The 26,805-nt window shown below is 27.9% G+C and overlaps 1 protein-coding gene across 5 annotated transcripts in view; it reads left to right on the forward strand.

Annotated features, from left to right (window-relative positions):
• LOC107437563 (uncharacterized) overlaps positions 1-20,844 on the forward strand; it is an 85,931-nt gene extending 65,087 nt beyond the window's left edge. For all 5 annotated transcript variants that reach the window (XM_071178654.2, XM_071178651.2, XM_087165879.1 and 2 more), the window contains 5 exons: positions 9,079-9,278; positions 10,668-11,448; positions 14,085-14,290; positions 16,273-16,522; positions 18,141-20,844. In XM_071178654.2, coding sequence (XP_071034755.1) covers positions 9,097-9,278; positions 10,668-11,448; positions 14,085-14,290; positions 16,273-16,522; positions 18,141-18,623 — 1,902 coding nt within the window. In that variant the 5' untranslated portion in view covers positions 9,079-9,096 and the 3' untranslated portion in view covers positions 18,624-20,844. The remainder of the gene's footprint in view (positions 1-9,078; positions 9,279-10,667; positions 11,449-14,084; positions 14,291-16,272; positions 16,523-18,140) is intronic.
• Positions 20,845-26,805: the final 5,961 nt, after the last annotated feature.

Here is a 26,805-nt window from a genome sequence, read left to right on the forward strand (position 1 = left end):
GATGCTGTTTGTCCTTCTTTTGAGTTAATTATAATTTCTTTATCAAAAATTTTTTCTCGTTTCGGACGTTTATTACTTGAAAAGTCTGTTTCGTCCTTTATTGTAGTAATACTTCTTTTTCTTTGGGTATTATTTATTGCTCTGTTGTATACACATGCTGATTGAATAGAACTCATATGCTTTACAAAAAATTTGTCAGCTCGAAGTATACTGCCATATCCATCTAAGACAGTTGTTTTTAAGTTTTTGAAATAAGCTTCAACTATTGCTGAAGACGCCACGTCGTAAGTGGAATTAAACGTTTGTTTTAAGATATTAGTCCATAAAACAAAATATTTGGCCAATTTTAGTAAGGGTTTAATTATTTCTGGTAAATAATAGGGGTTAGGATTGTTAGTTTCGTGGCTCTTATCGGCATTCTTTCGAGCACGCTTATGAATTTTAACTTATCAATAAGCTGCTCATCGCTTGAACCTATTTCATTTTCAAAAATATCGATGTCTGTATAACTTCTTGTGCCCACTCCATCATCTCCACTTTCTTCATCATTATCGAAGGAAACGTGATCCAAATTAATTTCATATGTTTTTATTCTGTCAATTAACAGGCAAATTTTTTTTTGACATTCTATATCTTTTCCGTTGTCATCTTTACCACAGCATTCGCTCAGTGCAACTGTAAAAAGGGCAATTAACAGTTTTTTGAAATCCTTGATTTCGTTACACATAGAAAGAATTCCTAATGATCTTACGTAAAAATCTTTAATTTTGCTCAACTTACGATAAAAAACTTTTTTCGTGCTAAGTATTTTTATTACATGTGCATACCCTCCAACTGCTACGGAATTTCCGTAGTTTCAGAAATCTTCTTTTCAGACGGTAGCAAAATTAATGTCTTAATATTTTAAAAAAATTAATTTTAGCGTAACTTGTTCACTATTACTTATAAAAGTGCAGGCCATATGGCTAGATGCTTAAGTTCTGATAAAAGTTTTATGAGGGATCCATTTGCTTTAAAAATTTCTACTTTGGTTCGATACCACTAGAAAGAATTATTTTCAAAATCCTCATAAGTTGGAGGGTATGCATGTGCAATATCAACACGCACAAAGCAAAATAATTTATTTGGCACATCTTCAGAAAATATCATTCTTAAACAGTGCTGCACATATGTTTCTAAACGGCAGCTGTTGAAACTCAAAGTTATTGCATTTAGCAAAGCGAAAGAGAAATCAGACACGCATTCTCTTGGAATTTGCTTCGTATTTTTAACAAAAACTTGAAGCCAGTACTGTATGCTTATGGTGTCATGTTTCGTAGATATCATTTGAAAAACGGGTAATATTTGTTCTTCCCCTTCGACAACAGTTTTACAATGGGCTTTGCGATTCCTCCTGTGGCATCAATTACTATACGTTTTCCCCGTTTTATTGCATTTTTATATAAAATTATTTGAGAAGGAGAAAAATAAATACAATAAAAGTCATCTAACCCTATGTCATGAATATAACCAGCAAATTCGCCTTCATATTTTTTATACAGTAAAGATGAAATACAATCTAAATTTTTATTAATATTTAAATCCCTGTTTACAGCCTCTTCACGAGCTTTACGAAGCACGCTCAACGAAGGAATATAACTTGGTACAGGTTCACCAAAATGCATACCTCTTGAAGCATCCATTCGCCAGGTGGATGCCTTTTTATGAAGGAGACTTTCGCCAACTTCTGAGCGCCTGTTACCTCTTAAGTGTCTTTTCTGGATGTGCAATATTCCTCTAGTGTCAGACGTTGAAACTTGAATTGAAATTCCACGATCTTGTTTGGGTTCATTCAAGCAATGGCCCTTAAGCTGACAACCACACTCGTTACAGACACCTTCAATTTTCAACCAAACCTTATTTTCAATGTTGGAAATTTTCGCATGTTTGAAACTAAACGCACATGGCAGCTTGGCTATTTCACTAATTTTATGGGCAATTATGTCTGTCCAACCTGTTTGTAATTCCCTATAATTACGAATTCTAGTTTTTTCTCTTCTCAATACATTCGTCGGGGCAATTTTTTTCCATTCTTCTTCTTCCAAATCTATTTGAAAATTCATAGGAGGTAATGCATTCTGCCTTATTGGCTCAGTAACTGAGAAGTCAGAATCTTCCGAAGTCGAAATCGAAACATCGCTAATTTCCTTTACTTCTTCGATTCCACACTTTCGTTTCAGATCTTTCAAAATATCATAACGATTGAGTCTAACGTATACGTTCAGTGTCTTTGCATTTATGTTTAGTAATTCACTTGCTTTATTCCACACTGCATCAGTTCTTGACTTTAAATTTCCAATGGAATCTTTAAAAATATTTACTTCTGATAAAACTTTAACAATATTTTCAGAATTGACAAAAGCTGGTCGAGGCATTTTGTGTAAAATGATATCTTTTAGGGAATTATACCCTGTTTGTTTACTTCCTAGTTACGCCAACTCCATTCGGCAAACTGTAGTCGCCAATATATCACATGACTCTCCAAGGTTATCAGAAAACAACGATAGTTATTTTCGCTATGTTGAATAAAATTAAAAACAGCTTTCGTTTTTGTTCATTAATTTAATTTATTTTTCCCATTTTTGTTAATTTTTTGTTTTTCTTTAAAGTTATGTTTTTTTTTTCTTTTGAAGCAGTATTATAAAAAGTAGCAGACTTTTCAGAAAACTTTGCAAGTAACAAGATGGTATTTTAAATTTTAAAAAAATTGTGAAATTTAGTAACTTTAGTATAACTTAACAGCATAACTTAAAAGCAACTTAAACGCCAACAGGATGTTTATATTAAAAGCTTGAAAATAATTAATGCTTACAAAAACAAACATTTTTTATCCGAGACCGAAACATTACCTTTGGAATTTTATTTTTCAGACAATGTCATAATTAGACGATCAAAATCATTAAACATTGTAGAAAAAGGCTTGGCCAAGATAGACTATAGGCAAATTATGTCCTTTGAATTAAACATTCGTACAGTGTTTTCACTACAGCGCGAGAACGCGAGAATCTCGCATATTTTTTTCTTTTCTCGCATTAAAAAATGATTACCGCGAGAAATTCGCGCATTCTATAAATCAATTTCAAAATTCGCGAATTTCTCGCATTTCGGAAAAAGCTTCGAATTACGCCATTTAGAATAAAATCCGTTTCACTTTTCTTACGGGATCTTTCATTATTTTCAACATCTGCCCCATTATCTAGCTTCCCTATTTACCAGTATTGTTCAGAACCTTTTCGAACAACAGAACACAACCACGGAACCCCTTTCAAAATACATTTCTCTGCAACCACGCGTTTACCGTAGGTAAGGGATCTTCATGTAAGACGTTCAAATTTTTTATGCACTAATGTAAGATGGAAAAATATCTTGTAAAGGCAAAATATTCTATGATGATGTATCAAAAATATTCAATACTTTAAAAAGTAGAAGACGTTAAAAATGTATTATAATTAAAGAAATGATTTTTTTTTCAAGAGTTTTTGCGTTTTTTTAGAAATCTCACTTAACTTTTTGAAATCTCACCCTGTGTTTGAGAAAGGGTGAGAAATTCTCACCCATTTTTTTTCTATGATGAAAACACTGATTCGAATTCAGTTACAATTTTCTCATTTTAGAAGGATAATTTTATGCTGCGCTTTAGTATAACTTCATTAACAACTATATATTTTTTTATGATTACGGCTGAAAAAAGAGTGGTAAAAAAAACTAAAAAGTGGTAACTTGGGGTCAAAAAATGCTCAAACAAATGCTGTTGAAACTTTTTATTTTAACCATTTACAGGGTCCAACTTAACTCCACCCTAAAACTTTATTTTTAGAATTACGGCTAAAATAAGAATAGTAAGAAAAAGAATAAAAGGTTGTTATTTGTAGTCAAAATTGGTCAAACGAATGCACTTGAAATTTTTTAATTTTTCTCATTTTCAAATGGTTCATTTGTGGCCAAACGAATGTTGTTAAGAAAGTAATTTTTCTTATTTTCGGGGGCTAAATTCATGCTTCTCCCAAGCCTTATTTTTAGGATTACGGCATAAATAAGGGTGGTCAACCAGAACTAAAAGGTGGTCATTTGTGGGGAAACGAATACAGTATAAAAATTAGATCTTTAATTATTTTTCGTAAAAATGCGAAGTTAGCCCCCGAATTTAATTTTTGGGATTATGTCCAAAATAAGGTGGTCAAAAAAAATTAAGGGGTGGTCATTTGTGGTCAAAAAGTGGTCAAACGAATACAATATAAAAATTTGATTTTTATTCATATGGCGTGAAAATGCGAAGTTAGCCCCCGAATTTAATTTTTAAGATTATGTCCGAAATAAGGGTGGTCAAAAAAAATTAAAGGGTGGTCATTTGTGGTCAAAAAGTGGTCAAACGAATACAATATAAAAATTGGAATTTTATTTATTTTTCGAAAAAATGCGAAGTTAGCCCCCTAATTTAATTTTTAGGATAATTTTCAAAATAAGGGTGGTCAAAAAAAATTAAAGGGTGGTCATTTGTGGTCAAACGAATACAATATAAAAATTTGATTTTTATTCATTTGGCGTGAAAATGCGAAGTTAGCCCCCGAATTTAATTTTCAGGATTATATCCAAAATAAGGGTGGTCAAAAAAACTTAAAAGGTGGTCATTTGTGGTCAAAAAGTGGTCAAACGAAAACAATATAAAAATTTGATTTTTATTCATATGGCGTGAAAATGCGAAGTTAGCCCCCGAATTTAATTTTCAGGATTATGTCCAAAATAAGGGTGGTCAAAAAAAATTAAAGGGTGGTCATTTGTGGTCAAACGAATACAATATAAAAATTTGATTTTTATTCATATGGCGTGAAAATGCGAAGTTAGCCCCCGAATTTAATTTTCAGGATTATGTCCAAAATAAGGGTGGTCAAAAAAAATTAAAGGGTGGTCATTTGTGGTCAAACGAATACAATATAAAAATTTGATTTTTATTCATATGGCGTGAAAATGCGAAGTTAGCCCCCGAATTTAATTTTTAAGATTATGTCCAAAATAAGGGTGGTCAAAAAAAATTAAAGGGTGGTCATTTGTTGTCAAAAAGTGGTCAAACGAATGCAATATAAAAATTGGAATTTTATTTATTTTTCGAAAAAATGCGAAGTTAGCCCCCTAATTTAATTTTTAGGATTATGTCCAAAATAAGGGTGGTCAAAAAAAATTAAAGGGTGGTCATTTGTGGTCAAACGAATACAATATAAAAATTTGATTTTTATTCATTTGGCGTGAAAATGCGAAGTTAGCCCCCGAATTTAATTTTCAGGATTATGTCCAAAATAAGGGTGGTCAAAAAAATTTAAAAGGTGGTCATTTGTGGTCAAAAAATGGTCAAACGAATGCAGTTTGAATTTTTGAATTTCCTCATTTTCGGGGGCTATCTTCGCATAGCTCTAATATATGCATAATTATCGTATTGTTGTAAATAAATCATTAAGTCTAAATCGGTTTAAACAAAGAAGTAGATTTTGTAAAAAAATTTTCCTGGATTCAAAATTTAATGTAAAACAATTTGAAAAAAGAAATCTTTATTTAACATGATATGGACTTTTATTTTGTGAACTTTTATCTATCAGTAGTTTTCAGCGAATAATTCTTTTCATGCTTTTTTTTTTTATCGAATAAATGTGTCACATAAGTCCTCTTCCAAATTTTAAAACCTAATTCAAATTATTTCACCGATACAATAATACAATAAATAGAAGAACCATTTTCAAACTTATAGTATTTCATAGTGATATCAACACATATCACTTTTCCTCTGACTAAAATTAAACAACTGGAAATTTTTTTTTATTGATTTCAAAAAGAAATGACAATCAATATGGTCGAAAACAGGTTTTCTCAGCATGTTTTCGCTTGATAATAACAGCCATGTTTGATAGACGGTTAATTATGCAAGGCTTTGGTGTATATTTTTCTTCTTTATGACGCCACACGGTATCTGAAATCCAATTGTAATATAGTTTATTTTTTAAGCAGCAATAGACAATGCTTGTTATGTATTTATTTAAAAATAACTTTTGAGTTCTGTATTTTAAGTTATAGTTATGTATTTATATAAAAAAAAACTTTTGAATTCTGTATTCGGCTTTCTAACTGAAGATGTTTTAATATAGAAGATATTCAATCGAATGTAAGAAATTTCACGTAAATTCCGATTTTTCTAAAAACATAGGAAAACTAATATTGCAATAACTTTTAGAATATTGCAAAACTTATTATTTTCTGCGCATATTGCAATAACTTATATGTCTATATCGTGACATTATATCGACGAAAGAAATTTTCGATTCATAATTTTGACTTCTATACTTCTGATATGATTTAAGAAAATTTTTGGGCGATCTCATAATTTTTTTGTGATTTGTTTTAAAAATAGTGCAAGTTCAAATATTTTTTTTCTACACTTTCTATAATTTTGAAGAAAAAAATTTAATTTATTTTAAAAGTTTTTTAATCGCGAGTTTTGAAATTGATTTGCATTAAGCTTGTAAATGTGTGCGAAAGATCAGAATGCTAAATTGAAATATCTCTTAATTAGAGATGTACTGATAGTAATTACTCGGATTCGCCAATTTCATCAGGTATTCAGTGCCGGGTAACACACATTTTTGTTTGACGATATTTGTAATTATAGTAACTTTTAAATCATTCATACTTGGAAGTTTTGGAAATTCAGGTATAAATTCAAGTATTAATAATCAAACTGAAATAACTGTTGAGGTACGACATAATTTACTTTTGTGCAGAACTTTTAATTCAGCAAAATCTTGGTTTAATGGTTAACTTTGGAACAGAGAAATATGCTCGTTAAAGAAAGGTATCTGCTGCAGAGGATAGACATGAAAATTTAAAATCTAAATGCTAAATACTATTTTTAATTAATACAAAATTTAAAAGAAAAGGATTTTTATTGACATTTTTAAAACTATTAAAGTCATGGATAAAATTCCAATATAACTGTAGAAAAATGTGTGATATATAAGTGCATTACTCTTATACTAAGTTTGCTTATGAAATAATATATTTTCATCAATTGGGTGTGAAGGCTTTGAAATTTATAGAAGTATAATCGGGAACAGAATATGAATATTTTCTTACGATTAACACATTATTTGAATGATATTACTATAGTTTAAACATCATTGAAGATTAATTTTGCTAGTAAATACAAGCACATATGAAAACGGAGATAACTGTTTTAACAAAATTTGATAAATAAATGTTTAGAGGTTGCTTTTATTTTAGAAACAATTTTTATTTTTTTATTTTTACATAAGTCAACAAAAAACTTATCAGTAAACATTTTATTAATTTTTCAGTATAAGTTGATTTACTATTAATATTAAAAAGAAGCATGTATTAACTAATATAAATTGGCCATAGGTAACTTTAAAATAATTTTTACCTAGAAAGCGCGTTTCCTACTCTATATAACTCAGTAAATTCAGTTTCCAACCATATGTGGTTTTTGACGTTTTTTATCCGTGTAATGCAATAGTTTCACAGATAAAGATTGTCATGAAAACAAATTTTCTCCTTTTTTGTTGCTTGATCTGAAAGTAAGTTTCTATTTTGAGGGGTTCAAAATTATGTGATAAAATTGTAACATTAACCCCCTGCAGGACCGGCTTGAATAGAAAGAAGCGCTTCCCTAGGCCCACACTCTCCGAATTAATATGTACTAAAAAGTACGTATAGGTACTAATACGAGTGTACGGTATTGAGATCATGTTGATACAAAGGGTCTTGAAAGGAGTATCGTATCGCTTCGATCACGGTTTTGAAAGGGTTAAGAACAGTAAAACTGCTATATCAATCTTCTATTCAACATCTATAATAATGTAATGAAGAGTTTATGTGTGTGCTCGAACTCCAGAACCGTTTGAGCTTTGGACAGTGGGTGAAAGGGGCAATTTCAGCTGTAATCGTTCAAAAATTTCAGTTACATCGTTCGGGAGTTTTTTCATAAACTTAGAACTCGCCATTGATAAAAATGAGACTGTTACAAGCGATTTGCTTTCGTTTGAATATTTTAAAAATTACATCAGTGATATTTACTAGCTTATAGCTTTCATTAAAATAAAAAGAATTTTTGAATGTTCTTTAATATTTAATTATATTTTACTCGTTAATGCCATATAAGCTCAATTATCAGCATGAACATAATAGCATTGACGGATTACGTTACCAAATTAGTATTTCTAAAGTTACTTGAATCCACACCTTCTTATTTTGTTTATAGTTATGCTTTTAAAACCTTAATCTTAAAACTAAATAATTAAAAATCTACAGTAATTGAAATGAAAAAATACTGTATTGAAAAGAAAATTATGCATTCTGTCTTTCTTGTTATCATAGAATTTGACACTGAGAGGGAAGAATCAACTAAAAAACAGTCATCTACAACAGGATATAGAGTTTACCGAGAAATTACAGAGCGCTCATAACAAATGGAACTAAAATGTACGAGCTTTGTACGAAATATATCATCACTAATAACAGCACAAAACCAACCAATCCAGAAGAGCGAACACAAATATCGAACAACTGTCGAGGTTCAATCTTAAACAAACACAAATGTTTTTATATCAGCGTCGTTTATGAAAAATTATAAAAAGCTAAGTATTTTTTTATTTTAGAAACATTTTCTAGTTCTTTTTCGTACATTTTAGCTTTTATTTCTGATAATTTCGGTTAAGACTAATAAGGTTTAATAAGCATCCCGATTTAACAATCGAATTGTCACGCTCTCTAAGTTGTCACCATAAACGAGCTGTAATATAAATAAAAAATTTTTTTCTTAAAAAGACCAATTTTATAACTAAAACCCATAAATTCTATTCTTTAGATACCCATATAATTCTAGCATACAACATTTATTCTATTTAACTGTAAAATCATTCTATTATTTTTTTTATAAACATTAATCTATAAATTTTTCTGAAGTTAGCTTGAAATATCAACTGTTACATAATATATGTAGTAACAATTTGTAATGACTAAATTAATTATTATTTTCAGGTAATCGGAAACTACACCATGCGTATCGTGCGTTTACGACTGGGGATTTTAGTAGGGATTGTCTTTTTGATTTTCCTCATCTTCCAAGTGCGGCTATCAATATGGAATCATTCTTACGAGCAAATTCCTGTGAGCGACGAAGAGATGGAACTTGCTTGCCGACATCCTGAGTTAGAATTAGCAAACCCTCTGATACTGGCGTAAATATAATTTATATTTCTTAAAGATACAAATTTTGCTGGAAGGTGAACTAAAAATACCTTATTATAATGTGAAAACCTGTCATTAATTGAATAAAATATTAATATTTTTCTCATTTTAAAAATAGAATATTGAATTTGAAGGTACTTAATTTCTGTAACACAAAGGTTATTATCATGCTTTATCACAGTATAAAGTCTATAAACAAGAATGACACTACAAAGTTAGATTTTGTCTGGGAAAGATCTCATTTTAGTCTATACAACTCTACAACATTCATTTTAGTCAGTCAACTCTTTTAAAATATTAGTTGATAAAGATACTAAATTACATTACTTGAGTGTTTTAGAGTTGGTGGAAGAAGTTTCCAAATGCATTTGTTAATGAACAATTAACAAAGTAACATTACAAAGCCTTCCTTTTAAACAGCAAATGATAGGTCTATATAAATTTTTAATGTTACTTTGTTAATGAACAATTAACAAAGTAACATTACAAAGCCTTCCTTTTAAACAGCAAAAGATAGGTCTATATAAATTTTGCTAATTGGTAGCTTTTAAATCAGGAATAAAGCAAGCCATAGTCTTTATTTTCATTTGAAAACTTTAAAGCTAGTTTACTCAATATTACTGAAATCTCACTATTTTGAACCACTTAGCTCCCCAAATTTAACTTAATATTGTTTGAACAAACTAATTAGTGGCAGCCAGTGTTGTTAAAAGATAATAAATCTGAAAACAATGTAAATTGCTTATAGTATTGCTAAGTTATGCAAGTCTTATATTTTGCTAAGCAACACATAGTAAAACAGCATGTGAATTTACTCAATTGCATGCTCCATTCATTTACAAGCAACTAAGTTTTTCTATATCATTTGTTTTAGGGGCAGTGGCGTGCAGGGGACGGCACACGCTTCAGTGAAAATAACACCATGAGAATACAAGAGAAATATTTTTTTATTTAAAAGATATTTCTTAAAATTCACTTTATAAATAACAATCCTCAATTTAACTTGAAACATAATTATTGTAATAAAGAGTTATTTTCTCGTATTTTATATAAATTTCACTTCGTTGTGGTTAAGGAAGTATAATGTTTCAATTCAGTTTTTTTCTTAAATTCTTTCTATTGCCATTACGATTTTCATGATCTTAAAATAAAATTAATGACTATAAATTCCCAAATATCTTTTCACAGTAGCGTTTTTGTTTCATATTATTATAATCTTAAATTTTTGCAGTAAGTAATTGTAGGGATTTTTAATATATACAGAATAGCTATAAAGCTGGAGGGTAGTTTACCTGACTCTTTGTATGCCACTGTTTAAAAGTTAATGAACATAAATATTGATCAAACAATTCTCTAATTTGACTTTGCTTTATTTCCAGGCACATCCATGATGTTGGGGAATTGAAATGCAGCAAAGAAAGTGACTGGGTCTACATCGAAGGAAATCTTATTAAATTTAACCAAAGTATTGTAAAAAAAAGAGGCAAGATAAAGTGTGAATTGCATTATGTACTGAGAGTGGATGAATACAACACAGCCAAAAGTAAAGCAGTTCATCTCGCATCAGATACAGGTCGGGTTTTCCTAGAACATGACTTCTTTCACATAAAATGTAGCTCTCAGGATGGAAAACACTGGAAAAACTTGATGGCAGGCATTGCAAAAGACAAAGCAGCTGTAAAACGTGCTAAAGCAGCCAAACCACCTCCCAACTGGATGAATCTTAATGTTTTCATGTTTGGCTTGGATTCAATGTCCAGGCTTCATTTTATGCGCAAGTTGCCTAAAACTTACAAATACTTGACTGAAGTTTTAAAAGCTTCTGTTCTGAAAGGCTATAATATTGTTGGCGATGGGACACCACAGGCAATTATACCAATTCTGACAGGATTTGCAGAACCAGAACTTCCTGAAACAAGAAAAAGAATGAGCAATGCTCAGCATGTCAATGTTTATCCTTTTGCCTGGAAGAATTTCAGTGCAAATGGTTATGTTACTGCTTACGGAGAGGATGGACCATCCACTGGCACTTTTAACTACAGGTTGAAAGGATTCAAAGAACCTCCTACTGATCACTATTTGAGATCGTTTTATTTGGAAGTTGACAAGGTTTGGAAAGATCATGCTAAGTTTTGCCTGGGTGATAAGCCTCGGCATGTAGTAAGTTGAAATAAATTTTTTTAACATCTAAGAATTTACCCATGAGTTCTTAACTAGTTATATTGTTATGTTCAAAGGAAGTACTGCCGACCGGCCTGTGTAGGGGGCAGGGAACTGTCCTTGAATCAGAAAGGTCCTGGGTTCGAATCCCGGGCAAGGCATGGATGTTTCTTTCTCTCTCTCTCTGTGTTCTATGTCCTTTCTAATTTGTGTGTGTGAATGTGACCCGCCCTATAAACGAGATTGTGGTTGTGTGAATGGTGTGGCAGAAGTCGAATTTTTGGCCATAGATGGCGCCACTGAAAAGCAAGAACAATCGCACCCTCTCTGCCTAAACAGGCAAATTAATGCACTTTTTCTTCCAAACAATAACAAATGCTATGATAAAATTTTCAAAGTTTTACTTTCAATTATGTAGTTATTGATTTTAATTTAGAAGGAAATTAGATTTTTAAAATTAAAACTTTAGTTGTAAGAAATGTGAAGAAAAGAAAATATTAAATCATACTTTTCCACCCCCAAAATATAAGAAATCATTTCAATAAATATATACATTTAGTTAGTGTGTATTATGTGATTAACAAATTATTTGCATTGATAAAATGTTTTTCTTTGAAATTAAATTATATATGTAAAAGTGATTCTTTTAGCACTGCTTTACAAATGTCTATGCTAGAAGGGTTTGCAGTTGCATCGTTGGTTTTCTTAAATTAACTTAAGAAAGAACTGCCTATAAATTTTTATAAAAAGTACTTGGAATTACAGTTGAACTCATTTATTATAAGCCATGATTTCACGAAAAACTTTTTAATAAATTGTCAATTTAATATTTAAAAGTATATATAAAACTCAGTTGATAAAAGCCTAACTTGAAATAAATGAGGAATTTCATTCCCTTTTAAAGGATTTTAAGACATTCTTTTAGTTAAAAATATTTAAAGTAGGTTGGTAATAAATAGAGCCCGGATTTTAATGACCTAAAAAGTCTCAACTAATGCCCTTAAAAAGTGCAAAAAATGCTCTAAAAAGGCGATAATTGCGTTATGACATGACTTAAATAAAGTAAAAATATTGAACTAAAACAATGTTTTACTCTTTAAAATTATTTTGAGTCATTTAAAAAAATATAAAGTAATGCAGTACTTGTTCTACGTTCATTAAAGTTAGAAAAATATGTTTTATATTCTAAAATAACAGAAAAAAAGGATATTGACTCCAAAACATTTTCTAATTGTATAGAAACTTTAATGAATATAACAACTTCCATCTCATAATATTACTAAATATCAGAATTACATTGGATTATTAAATGTTTTTTGATATTTTGAAATGTAAATGAGCAACTGTTGTCTGAAGGTAAATTTTTATTCCTGGAGAAGAAAATTTCCTAGAAAATTGTAATGTTCTAAATACAAATCTGAGAAAATGGGAAAGCTGTAACAAAGAATTACTTCTAAAGATTTTATGTCAATCAATAACATAATGGCATGCAGGTAGTATTGAGAGTTACAATATGAAATGTAAAATTATAAGACAAATATTGCATTTCATGTAATAAAAATGCCCCTAAAAAGTAATGAAAATTGGAAAAAACAAAACAAAAACTTAAAAAATGCTTTAAAATCCAAAATTTATGAAAAAATGCCAATGTCATCACAATCCGGGCCTTAGTAATTAAGAAAAATAATGCTAAGTCTCTCGTATTCTCTGCCATGAATCACACAACCAGTTGAAGGAAAAGGGTTAGAGTTCAATAATGGTTGTTAAAACTGTTTGGTAGTAACAGAAATTTTTGTAATTTAAACCATCGAAAATTTCTTATAGCTCTTGCTGTTTCTATTGAAGTTACTGCATACAGAGGCTCCTGCCAGATGTTTGCAAAACTTAGAATCTAACAATAAATGAGGAAAAGCAATCGAACCTCCATCATCCACTTTTTAAGACATTTGAGTTAGCTGGGAAATCACTAACTATTGTAAAAGACAGTTATATATGTATGTATTTTGTGTACAGCAAAAAATTGGCAACAAAAATCTCATATTCTTTTCCTTTAAGCTGTTAAATGCTTCCTCATTGATTTTTGTAGCTTTTATTTTTAATAGTTTAGGTTTGCAATTAAAAAGCAATTTAATTTAAGGAGCAAAAAGCCCTTGTCTCTGTATTCTCCTTATGAATTTATTCCACTGTATAAATTTATTAATCTTAACTTTAGACTAATTTTTTCTCAAAAAGTATCTTGATCCCATTATAATATAAAAAAAGTATTATAATATAGTAATGCAGTATAGTAATATAACATATATATTCTTAAAAAAAATGAGAAAGAGAAGTAGAAATTTTAATACAAATAATGCATTTTTCATTTGTAAAACTGTTTTATAACTGAGTGAACATGTAATATCTAAGCATTCTTTACAAAACAAATTATTTTACAACAAGAGTGCATATATTGAAACCTAATATTTAAAATAAATTTCACAGAACAGGTAATAAGTTTTTGAAATTATTGTAAGTAGTATATGTTCATTCATTCATTTAAGAAAAAGAAATATTCAAACTTATTAAAAAATTTTGTCAAAAATTGACTTTTTTTTTTAGTTCATTTATAAATTAATTTTTGGGAAATTCCATTCTAGATTATGACGCAGTGGCTAAAAACTTTTTACGATACTTACACTGAGGTTCCAAAATTTGGATTTGTGTTTCATTCTGAACTAAGCCACGATGACTATAATTTGGTCCAGCATGCTGATGGAGATTTGGAATATTTCCTGAAAGGGTTACAATCAAGTGGAATCCTTAACAGTTCTTTGTTAATAGTGTTCACTGATCATGGGAACAGGTACTAAAATATTTTATTCATTATTATTATTTTCTGATGAATGAAAATTCTAATAATGTTTGTAAATTATTCAAACTTTATTCTATAGGAACAGGAGCTAAATATTTTGAAATCATTTTGGCATGATCTCTAATGTATATTCCATAAATTTTAAAGTTAATAAAAAAATTCAAAGGGCATATGCCAATCCCTTTTCATTGCATCCCTAGCTAAATTGAAATTATTTCCATAATTATCTCAAAATTAGAGTGAGCCTGCTTGGGGTTAATATGTATTTCTTTATATTGTAATCCAAATAGTATTGGCTAAAACACAGGGCTCGAAAAACCTCCCGTCCGCCCGTCCTCGGCGGTCAAAAATTCCCCGCGGACAACGAATTTCTCGAGTTCTACGTCTGCGCGGACGGCCATTTTCCCGTTAATGTTGGTGATACATTTTCAATTTTTGTTATCTTACAAAAGTCTAGCGCCTCACTTCTAAAATGACCCTCTAATCTAGAAATATAGCAACATACCGCACATGGTGGAATTGATGTTTTCTCTGTCTCCCATACTGCAGCGGTTGAAAGGGACTTTTCAGCAATAAACTTACAAAAAAAAAAAACATTACGTACAAGAAGCGTTAAACGCAATTATGAACATCTACCTAAATGGAAAACCCCTTTCAGAATTTTGTGCAGAAACCTCTGTAAATCACTAGCTTGATTGTGGAACTGGCAAACGTCATATTTGATTCATTTAAAAAACGCAGTACCCTCGGATAAATTGACATTTGTCATTTAAATTATTTCATAAAAGAAATAAATTACTTCATAAAAGAAATACTAGGTTCCTATTAGTAACCTAGTATTCCTTTTATTACTGTATAATGCAATCCTAGTAACAATTCATTGTGCAATTTATATAAATGTTTGTAATAAATAAGAGAAAATTATATTTTTATTTATTTAGAAGCGACGGGTTAGTTTCAAAGGAGGACGAGTACATTGTTGGACAAGCCGTCCTCGGGGACGGGTAAAAGTTATGAGTTTTTTCGAGCCCTGCTAAAACATAAAACTTTTAGTCTCCTTTTTTTTTCCACACATTCTAACAAAACTTATTTTTCTTTGTTTACAAGTGTATAAAACATATGAATAGTCTGCTTTTCTTCATGGTTTGACATTAAATATTTAATTATAATAAATGTTTGTTTCGTATGCTAAATTTATTTTTATGCTTTTGTGTAAAAGATAATTTTTTTTTCTCACTATCCTTACATAGTTGTCAACTCTACTGAATTTAGTTCCTCATTGTTTTAATGTAAAATTCTTCTGATTTTTGAAAATGATTAAATTTATATTTTTTTCTTCATAAAATCAACTGGATGTTTTTTCTCTTTTTGTTTGCAGCTATGTCCTTTTTCGACATTTTTTTTTTAACTGAATAAACACTATCAGGGTGCGTAGCATTTTTTAAAAGTGCTTATTTTTGATTTACATTTTTCAAAAGCAATTAAAGGTGCCTTTTTTATTCAGGGTTTGTCAAAAGTGCTTAATTTTCTATCTTTCAAAAAGATATTTTTTCTCTGTGGTGTCGATTGTCGTTCTAAATTACAAAAAATGAGTGATTTTCAAGATTTTCTCGGCAATATTAATCAGAAATTATTTACTTAATCATGAGTAGGTAAAATTTTTGAAAATTGTTTTTGAATTTTTTGTTTATAAATTAAGAACTTTAAACGATAAGAAATTTTTTTTATTACTGCAGAGATCCTAATTATGATTTTTTTTGGGGGAAGTGATTAAAAATATTTTGTGAGTGCTTAAAAAGTACTTATTTTTTATTGAAAAATCTGGCTATGCACCCTGACAATGGTTGTTTAGTATAATTGTTTAGAAAAACTGTAAACATGAATGCCATTCTTTATTTGGGTTTAAGTTTGTTTTAAGCTCTTCCGAGATACTGCATAAAATTATGTACTAAGTGATCTAATCTTGACTGCAGGTTTTCTGCCATTCGTGAAACCCAGCAAGGAAAACAAGAAGAGAGACTTCCATTCTTCTCCATAACTGTACCATCATGGGTTGAGAAGCAATACCCAAAAATGGTTAAGAATCTAAAGATTAACGAAAACAGATTAGTAACTCCTTTTGATATTTATTCTACGTTGATGACTATTCTTGATCCAGATATACCAGAAGAAGGCGATATTTCCAGCAGGAGCATAAGTGTCTTTTCTGAAATTCCACAAGAAGTGAGTTCTTTTTATGTTTTATTAAAACGCAGAATATCACTCTTATAACCAGCTGTGTGCACACTAGTAAAAATAAATTAAATTTGCTATAATTTTTAAATTCAAAGATAAGAATTACAAGTGACAACAATGATTGATTGTTTAGAGTAATTAAAATTAATTTATCATTAACAGGCATGAAATTAAGAAAGAAACAAATAAAACAAAAATGCCTGTAAATACCTATAAACTCAAATAATAATTAATAAATAAAAAAAAAGCCTGTAAAACTGTTTTACACTAAAAGAGCACATTTAAATTAATTACATACTTATTTCAAGTTTAGAAAGTATAAAAAATTGCCTGCATTAACAATCAATTATACATCAGAAAACAAAGTTACACAATTTGTAATCATGTCTTGACTGAAAAAAAAGGTTGTATTTTATGAAAATGTATGTTCTTTTTAACTTAAGGAATCCATTTTAAACAAATTTCTAAGTTAAGTTTTAGCTAGGGCAATTTTTTAAAACATAATTTTACTTCACTCTTTTTTTTAAGTGATCAAACCCCTGAGCAAGATGTTTCAGAAATTTTTCTGCCACACTCTTACTATGAGGAAAAACAACTTTTATAAGGAGGGAAACAGTTTTGTGAAGGCTTTAGTTTAAAGTTTGGAAAAAGACTGGACTTGTTTATACAAGGCCTGATAATCTACTATGGAAAATTCATAAAAGTATGTTTCAATAGAGGATAGGCAAAATCCATCCAATGAGGTGACACAGGCTTAAATCCCAGCAGTGGTTGGTTAATATTGTGGTCTATCGTCGTTGGTAATCTGTGGTTCCAGCTCGCACTGTCACCACAGAGCTGGCGTTAAACATCCTCAGTGGTAGACGGATTATGGGTTAGTTCCATCAAAAAATTCTCCACGAAAGGTAGTTAGTTCAAATGCTTAAACCAGGAGTTCCCTTGTCTTCTGGGTTGGATTCAAAATTATAAGACAACTGAGTTGAACATTATTAACTTAGAATTGGGTCAGCTGTTAACGCCGGTTATAAATAAAAATTTAATGCTTTAAAAAGTCAATGTTTTACAATGTGACCCTCACATTGTTAGAAAAACCCTCATTTCCTACTGCATTTTTTTTTTTCTGTAGCTTGATCTGAAACATCCATTGCCATTCAAATGAAATATTTTTATTTCAAGATGATATACTTCTAGAATTGGTTTTTAAACTTAATTCTATTTTTTTTAAAATTATATCAGGACATATTATATATTTTTTTTATTTCAATTATATTATTCAATTATATAAATTGATGTAATTTTTTCATATCTATTAAAAAAATTTATATCAATTTTTTTTATATAAATTTTATTTGAACCTTTGATTTTTACATGGTGAAACACTCACCCATCTAGAATTAAAAAGGAGAAAAATTATCCCTCAAACCTCAGTTTTCTGATACGAGAGCGAGGGAATTGGTCTGAACAATATAAATAAAGTGTGAACATTTGGATGCAGTAAAAATGTAAATATCAAAACCTCAGTGGGTTAATTAATATGTGTTAATTGTGATTTTGTTACTTTTATCAATGCTTCTTTAAAAACCATAAAAATTTTTTCTCTCTCCAGAGAACTTGTTCTATGGCAAACATAGAACCCCATTGGTGTGCCTGTTTATCATGGGTGAGAGTATCCTTAGAAGATCCTGTCGTGAATGAAGTGGGAAAGGCAGTTATAGATTACATGAACAAACTCACCGAAGTGCAGCGTGACAAGTGTGAGATTCTTCACCTAAAAGAAGTAACACGCATCGAAAAATTACAACCCAACAAAGCACTTTTGAAATTTAAAAAGAATGCTGACAAAGATGGCTTTGTTGGCGAGTTTTCTGATGACACAAAACTGACTGAAGTAGTCTATCAAGTGCAGCTACGTGCATCACCAAGCAATGGCATATTTGAAGCCTCTCTGATGCACAGCAAAACGAAAAACTTATTCTCAATTAAAGAACACGAACTAAGCCGGATAAATATGTATGGTAACCAAGAACATTGTATACATGACACATATCCAGAACTAAGAAAGTATTGTTACTGTAAAGTTCAACTATGATGAAACTTAAATCAGTAGCTGACATTTCAAAGGAACAATTTCTAAGTGTTTTATTTATTTTTTTTTGGCCCTCCAACTCCCCTGCCCCCCAATGTGTGATAAAATTATTGGGGTTATTTGTTCAATGTCTTTCACTTGATTGTACTTAAATTTTTATACCCACTTAATTTAAAATTCAAATTGCTTATTCTCAAAAATAAGGTTTCATCTCTACTTTATTGAAATAGGAAGGGAGTTAATATTTTGAAATTTTTTATTGTTGTAACATAAAGTGCTGTTATTCAAACTTCTTATTATTCTACATCCCTGTTTTTTTTTACCCTGTTATGTGTTAGAGTAGTAAGAGTTTAATTTATGGAACTCTTTATAATTGATGATGTATATTTTATGGTAATATTCTTATTAATATGAAGCAATGTTTCCCAGTTTTTTTTTTAAAAATTTGACGTTAAATTCTTTTATCTTGAAAGCTATGATAAGTTTCGCATTATAATCATAATAATACAAAGTTAATCTTAGAGCAAAAAACGAAAGACAAATAACAATTTTAAATTTGCATATTTTCTAACAAAAGAATGACGGCTTTCTGTTTGGAAACGTGGCTCACTAGTGAGGGAACACAGGATTTAAATATAAACTCATTCATTCATGATACAATTGGTAGATTTATTTATTTTAATATATTTTTTATTAATCTTTTAGTTAATTTTTTAGCTTTCTTGATACTTAAACACAAAATTCATGCCCACCTAGTCATTTTATTTAAAAATTTAAATTTTTTTTTCTTGTCATATTTTACTTTTTTCTCTATATTTCAAGAGAGAAAAATGAAGTCATAATTGCCATATTTGCTTCAACTGCTTATGTTTTTGTTGAAACATTTAAGTTTTTTGTTCTTAAATATTATCACATAAAAGTTCTTTAAAAAACTGTAATTTGCTTCTTACAATCTTGTAATTTGCTTATAATTAGCATCCGGAATATGAAATATATTCAACTTTTGGTTCATTTCAGTATTAAACTTGTACTTATGCATTGTACTGAGTATATGAAATGTATGAGCTTGTTAAGCAGTATTACTATGGTACTTATCAATGTTAAAATATTACTTAAGATGCTAATAAGAAATTTAATTTTTCTTGATTTAGATCATTAGATCATAGTTAATACACAAAAGTTAAGAAAAGGAATGGTAAAATCATATACCAATAAACTAAAATATTTATTTATCAACAAATGCAAAATATCTTTTATCACATCAACCAGACTCAGAAAATCATAAAGAAAAGAAAGAGCTAAGCTATATTTTTGTAAATATAAAAAAAAATATATCAATTTATTATTAAAATCATTGGTTTAAAATTCTAAGTAGCAAATCTGAATATATTTTAGTTTAAATATATATAAAATATTTTATGAATATATTTTAGTATCCCATTTGAAGAGCTGTATGGATGGAGGTTCTAAATGAAAATATTGGTAAATTACCTTTAAAGATTATATATTGGTAATAGACTGTCTTGCTTTTATTTATAATCTGTAATTTCTGGTCAAGCTTTTATCAGATCTGGCAAAATTTATAAATGCTTAGAGTTATAACAGTTTTTATTTGTTGCTTTAAGATAGGTTTCTATATATTTACATGTTACCAAATACATTTGGAACCTTTTTTCAGTTCGAAAATACCCAAATTATACCTTCATCCACTGAAATCTGTGACTTGTTAATGTTATAAGGTTAAATGAGACCAAAATAAGCTCTTTTTGCGAGAAACCTTAATTTTTCGAAAATATGACTTAAAACCTTCATCCTCTAAGCTCTCAATTTATTCAAGAATTTATTTATTCATCCTCTAAGCTCTTATTTAACAACTGATCAATTAGTTTATACTTAAAGAAACTTTTATGCTCATTATTAAAGCTTGTAAATAATTGAGCAGTATATTTAAATAAGGCAGCTGCTGTAAAAATTATTGAATTTTATACATTTTCACTCTGCATTGTAAACTTTAATCCATTATAACGCTATTTGTCTAGTACTTTATTAAGTTATTCACAACCAGTTTTTTTTTTCATTTTTTTAAAAACTTGAACATTAGCATTGTTTTTTTTTAATTGTTTTTTTTTACCATTTAAGTACTTTAGTTTTTAACAGCATTATCTTAGCCATATTTAATGTAGTTATGTTTTTGTTGTACATTAAAGTTTCATGTTGTTTAGTCTTTCTTTCTTTACATTTCTTTCATGTATCACCAACTTCTATAACACAAGTTTATAGATATCATTTCAAAACCTATTCCGCTTTTATAATTTCAATTAAGAGAAAAAAATACTTCATTACCTTCAACTTAATGTAAATCTCAATGGCTTTTAAAGCCATGAACATATTTTTGATCACCAAAAATTGAACTTATTAACTAACTTTTCTTGAAATATTTTATAAAAAATTTTTTGGAGTGGTAATAAGAAAGAGATTTGCTATTTTAAAAAAAGTTGCTAGAATCATCTATTCCTAAAGAAGCAGTTGTGTGCAAAAATAAGATCTGCCTATTTAATTAAAAAAGAAAGCTTGCCGTGTACAACAATGTTGCAATGTTACAAAATTGAAAAGGAAATAATTCATATAGTAACTCAGAGCCTTTCAAGAATGGTGGAATAAAAACTTTTGAGCTTATTTTTAACAGTAATACAGTTGAAGATCTTAATAATGCCATCCTTAAAACGAGAGTGTTTGTATTTCGTAAAATTTTGAGTTCACACACCATTAAACTACCTATTGAACATGGCAACAGTAGTCTGGAACAGATGAATATATTGATACTTTAAAATAATTTTAATAACAAAAAGTTTAAAACATAAAAATATGTACTTGAGTATTTATTATTGCAGATAAAAAATGAAAATTATCACAAGCTTTAGTACCAGCAGCTTTATCAATTATGGTTTGCTTATGAGGTTGCAAGGTTAGTGCAGTTTTAGGAGAATTTCATTATATAAACTTAATTATTATAGTTATCTTTTTCACTACCTGGTTTTCAATTACTCACTTTAAGTTTTGAAAAAACAAAGATTCAGCTGACAAGGATAAGTGAAATAAATCCATGGAAGATGAAATTCAGATGATGAAAAATCATCGGAAGCAGATGGGTGTATAGATTATTCTGGGATTCAAAGATTTATTCTGGGTGTGGACTAAAATTTTGGTTCAAATTTTTGAATGCTTTAAACAGTTAATTAAACACACCAAAAAAATGAACATTGATTTACATTCTACATAACAGTGAACAATTTTCAGATGAATATTGCATAATGGTAACCATATTTTAATGTAAAAGGGTTGAAAATAAAATTAAAAATTTTGATTAGCTAGCAGGTATAAAAAATGAACTAACAGATTGAAAATGGGAAATCACATTTAACAAGCTAATTTAATTAACTGCATGACACAATGACTTTTAATATGCACAACATCTGTTTTATGCTTATTCTTTGAACTTGACAATAGTTCACAAAAATGTAAAGAATGATTTGAGTTATTTTATAATTTAAAATTTTAGGAGCAAAACAAGTAGAATTCAATCAATTTTAATGCAGCTAAATTTGTATAAATTTATTTCAATACAGAAAAAGAATTATTGTGATAATAAAATTTTTTCAATTTTTTTTATCTCTTTTTATATAAATAGATTCCTTAATATCCCTATTGGCCCTATAATAACCCTATTGGCTTTTGTTCAGTATTATTTGTTTTCGCTTTTCTTTTGATCTTTGCCAGTTATAGTTAGATTTTATAAGCTATTTTGCGAGTTCTGTACAGTTCGGATGCATTTGGCTCTTGGGCCATAAAAGTATTAATTTAATTCATGACAGTGAAAAGTTTGTATCTTATCTAAAAAAATATTAAATAGCTTTGTAAAAGTTAATTATATAAAATAACATAAATAGCTTTTATATAATATTTGATATACTTAAACTGTTTTTGAAAAAAGTAACTTCAACAAAATGGTTTGTCTGAATTATTTTCAGTTTAATTCTTTTAATCAGGATCATATTATGTAATTTGCATGGTTGGATATACTTAAAAACATATGGAAAACAAATTTTTTTCTTTAATTAGTTATTTGAGTTTAAATAAATAAAATTTTGAATTTAAATAATTTTAAAATTAGATTTAGGGCATAGTAAAACTTCAAAAATGTGATCTATTATTTCATATGTGGATTATAATATTTTATATAATATAGATATCCAAAGAAAAAGTTGTAGATTATTGTTATGTCAGGAAAAAAAAAAAAAAGGTAGAAGTACAGCCTCTCTGTTATTCCCAACAACTTTTGTGAATACTGTTTATGCTATTTAATAAATGTTAAGATGCACGAATTAATGTAAAAGATGTTATAGAGTGTGGCAGTTTAGTTCCAGAAAAATAAATAAAATAAAATGATGAACAAAATAAAATTACATGCATTAGTACAATGCTCTAAATTTCAATTCTCAGATAGGAATAATGAAATAATTGTATAAATTTAAAAGACAAAATAGACCATTTCACAACTGACTTTTGAAAAATTAGAAGCTAAAAACGAAGTGAAAGTTGAAGATGCTTCTTTCTCAATTGTAATACTACCTCAGAAGAAACATTTGAATAGTAAAAAGTAATTATTTTAAGTACGTTTTTGACCTTTACAACAAAATATTACATTTACTTCTAAGATCTACCTTAATTTTTGAAGAACATACCTTCTAATTTAAGAAAGAATTGAATAATCATGTTTTATACATTAAAAAAAATATATATATTAACTACATCCACTGGCACTGACTGTTTTTTTTATGTAAGTTGAAGGAGTACCTAGCTATTATATTTAGTGTTAAAGTATATAAAATTTTATTTATTTTAAGTAGCATAAATGTGAAATTTCCTGAGAAAAGAAAGTTATTCACTACCAAAATTAAAGTTTTAGAACAATTATAATTTTACTGGGGAAACTAGGTTCCAGTCAATTATGAATTTTTTACACTCACTTTCAATTTAAGAAACAATCAAATCATTAAGTTACACATCTTTGACATTAAATGTATTGACTCAAGCCAAATGAATGTTCTTCGACAGAAGATAAAAAATTTATTTTTACATTCTGAAAGTTAGTAATTTTTTTTTTTGAAAAAAAGGTGAGAATTTAATTTTATAAGCATAGTGTTAAAAAATTTTATGTAAAATGAAATCAAATAATGAATGTTTTATGTATTACTGGCAATAAAATACTGGTTACCGAAATTAAAGTTTGAAACTAACCGTCAATTTATTTTATTACAGTTATTGGGGAAAAAAGAAGGATTAAACAGACCTAGGACAGCAATTAATGATTTTCTGAAAAAACCTACAAAATATCTAAATAAAAGTGAAGGAAACATTGAAAAAAAAAACATTCTGTTTATCTCAATGCTCCAAAATTCTTTATAAGATAATTGTGGTTAAATTTCATCAGGATTTCTAATAAACGATGTAATAATTCATTCCAATGAATTAGTTTAAAAAAAATTTGTAAATTATGAAATTGTATGTTAATTATCATCAATTAAAAAACATTGAGAGAAAAATAGAAAAAACTGTTTGTAAAGTTAATGACTAACTTGACTATAACAAAAATGGAAAAAGCAATGCATGGTTTAAGGTCTACGTATCAAAATATAGTAAATGACTGATCGTCTAACATTCAATTAACCATAAAATCAAGAACAGTTTTCCAAGTTTTCTCAGCATAGTTGTCTGTAAATGACTACAAAATTTTAAATGAAATTTGAGATAATTTATTATCAATTTTTACATCCAATTATCCGATTTACTAAATTCTATGTATTATGAAAAAATATACCTAAAATATCAGCGTATTGTAGTAAATCTTCCACTGGGATTAAAGATGAACTTACAGTAATCAGATCTAAAACAGATAAAGTCAGTCATTCGATGCATTTATTTTAAAATAAAATCAAACAAATTCTACCAAAATAAATAAAATTTTTCAATTTGATCAAACTAATAATAAAATTACTACATTATGTTCTTAATGTATTACAACTATGTTTCCTTTAAATATCTTCCCTGTGTTTTATAAATTGCTAAAATTTTGAAAGATCCATTGTCAAGATTGAAGTTACTTTATTTTCAAACTTAAAAAGATATAATATTTTACTTTTTTAGATGCATAACATTTTAAAGAAATAAAATAAAGGAATTCTTTATATAATAAATAATATAAAGAAATTTTCTTTACTTAAAATACTGCTATAGTATTATTTAATAATAATAATCAGTGGATGGGCTGACAAATATATAACAGCAAATGATGAACCACTCTTACTGGAAAAGAAATAAATTCATTCTAACTATAAAATATCATGTCTTTGGCTACCTTAAATAACTATTATTTTTTTAATGCTGCTATTTTGAAATATTTTTTTCATAATTATACTTCTATTTATATATATATAAAGATTTAAATTTTACTATTTATGCTATATGACTAATTAAATCAATCATTACATACTCAAAATTCAAAATAAATTTACTTTAATATTTAAAATACTACAATTAGTTAGTAAAAAAAAATTTTTCATGAATTGTATATTAAATGAAATTATTTTAAAATTGATTCCTATTTATATTAATAAAACAACCAAATTTTATTGAAAATAAGGCTATATTTAATAGTGAAAATATAATTTTATTATAAATTAGATAAATATTAAAAATTTTTAATGTGTAATACATAAATGAAACTGTAGAGTCGTATAAAATGTATCAGTTAATTTCATTTGCAAAAAAATTGGTTTTGTTTTTATTATTCGCTCAAATAGTTTATTATTTAGCCAAACTAATCATTTATTTGGCTAATTACAGATTAGTAGAAAATATTTGTTGTATACATAATGAGTATAAATTTGAAAAATTTTAAAATATGTACTTCAAAAAAAAATATTAATATTAATAAAATAAGGATTTTCAATGAAAAATTACTACAAATAATTAAAATATGCTTAAGAGAATGCTGCTTTAATAAAAAAAACAAATAGATAATTTTGGTACATAATTTTCCCTAAGAAAACTAAAAATACTCACACAATTCTTTTGGCAATAATAATAAAAAAAAACTATGGTTTTAGAAAAACTTAACTGAAAAAACTAATTACAAAGATTCTACCTTAACAAAATTTAAGTAGTAATTATATTAACTATATTTGTTATAGTTTACATAAGCTAGGATAGAAATATTTAATTATAAGAAGAATTTTTAGAGCAATTGCATTTACCTTAGCAACGATGAAATTCACAGTGTTGTGCTTTCAAGAAAAAACCGACTTCTTCCATTTTAAAGATAGAAAAAAAGGAGAAATGAAAGAAATTAAAAATGATCAAAATAGTTTTAAATTAAAACTATTAAAAGAAAAGTTTTTATAATTATTTAAGTATCTATTTTCATATTAGTATTTATTTTAGTACATATTATAAAGAATTTTAAAATCTGTGCAACTTATTACAGATATTTATTTTGAATTCATATTTATGTTGTTCTTATTTTCCTATATAAATATGTACACTTACAGCTAGAAAAATTACATGTATTTATATTATTTTTAGCTTATTGAATATCCAGTTTAAATATAAGAATTATTTAAAGAAAAAAAATTAATGAGTAAAATATTAATTAAAAAAATATTATGTTGTTAAAATTTTTCTCAAGTGATAAAATTTTTATTGCAATTTTTTTCAATACTGATGCATTTTTTATTCATTTTAGATATTAAGTTTGTATATAATTAATTTTCTTAGTTTAAAAAATTATACTATTTGACAATAATTTCGTTAAATTATAAATTTCTCCTTAAAATTAAAACAGTAATAATTCTTAATCAGAATAAAACTATCAAAATGTATACATAAAAAAAAACTTTATAACAACATGTTACACCATTGAAAATTTACAAGCTTTTTTTAATGATATATTATGTTATGATCAAAATTTTTTTTAAATTGTGCATATAATTAATCATTGTATAATTAATAAAAAAAAAGTAAATTAGTAAGTCTCAAAGAAGCAAAATATTTACATCTAGGGCCTGAGCACAAAATAAATCTAAGTCAAGTCTTATCAGGGTCTACGCTCAAATTAGGAGAATAAAAA

The sequence above is a fragment of the Parasteatoda tepidariorum genome, chromosome 6, assembly GCF_982258835.1.
Source record: "Parasteatoda tepidariorum strain Cologne lab strain chromosome 6, Ptep-v5.0, whole genome shotgun sequence".
Classification (NCBI taxonomy): Eukaryota; Metazoa; Arthropoda; class Arachnida; order Araneae; family Theridiidae; genus Parasteatoda; species Parasteatoda tepidariorum.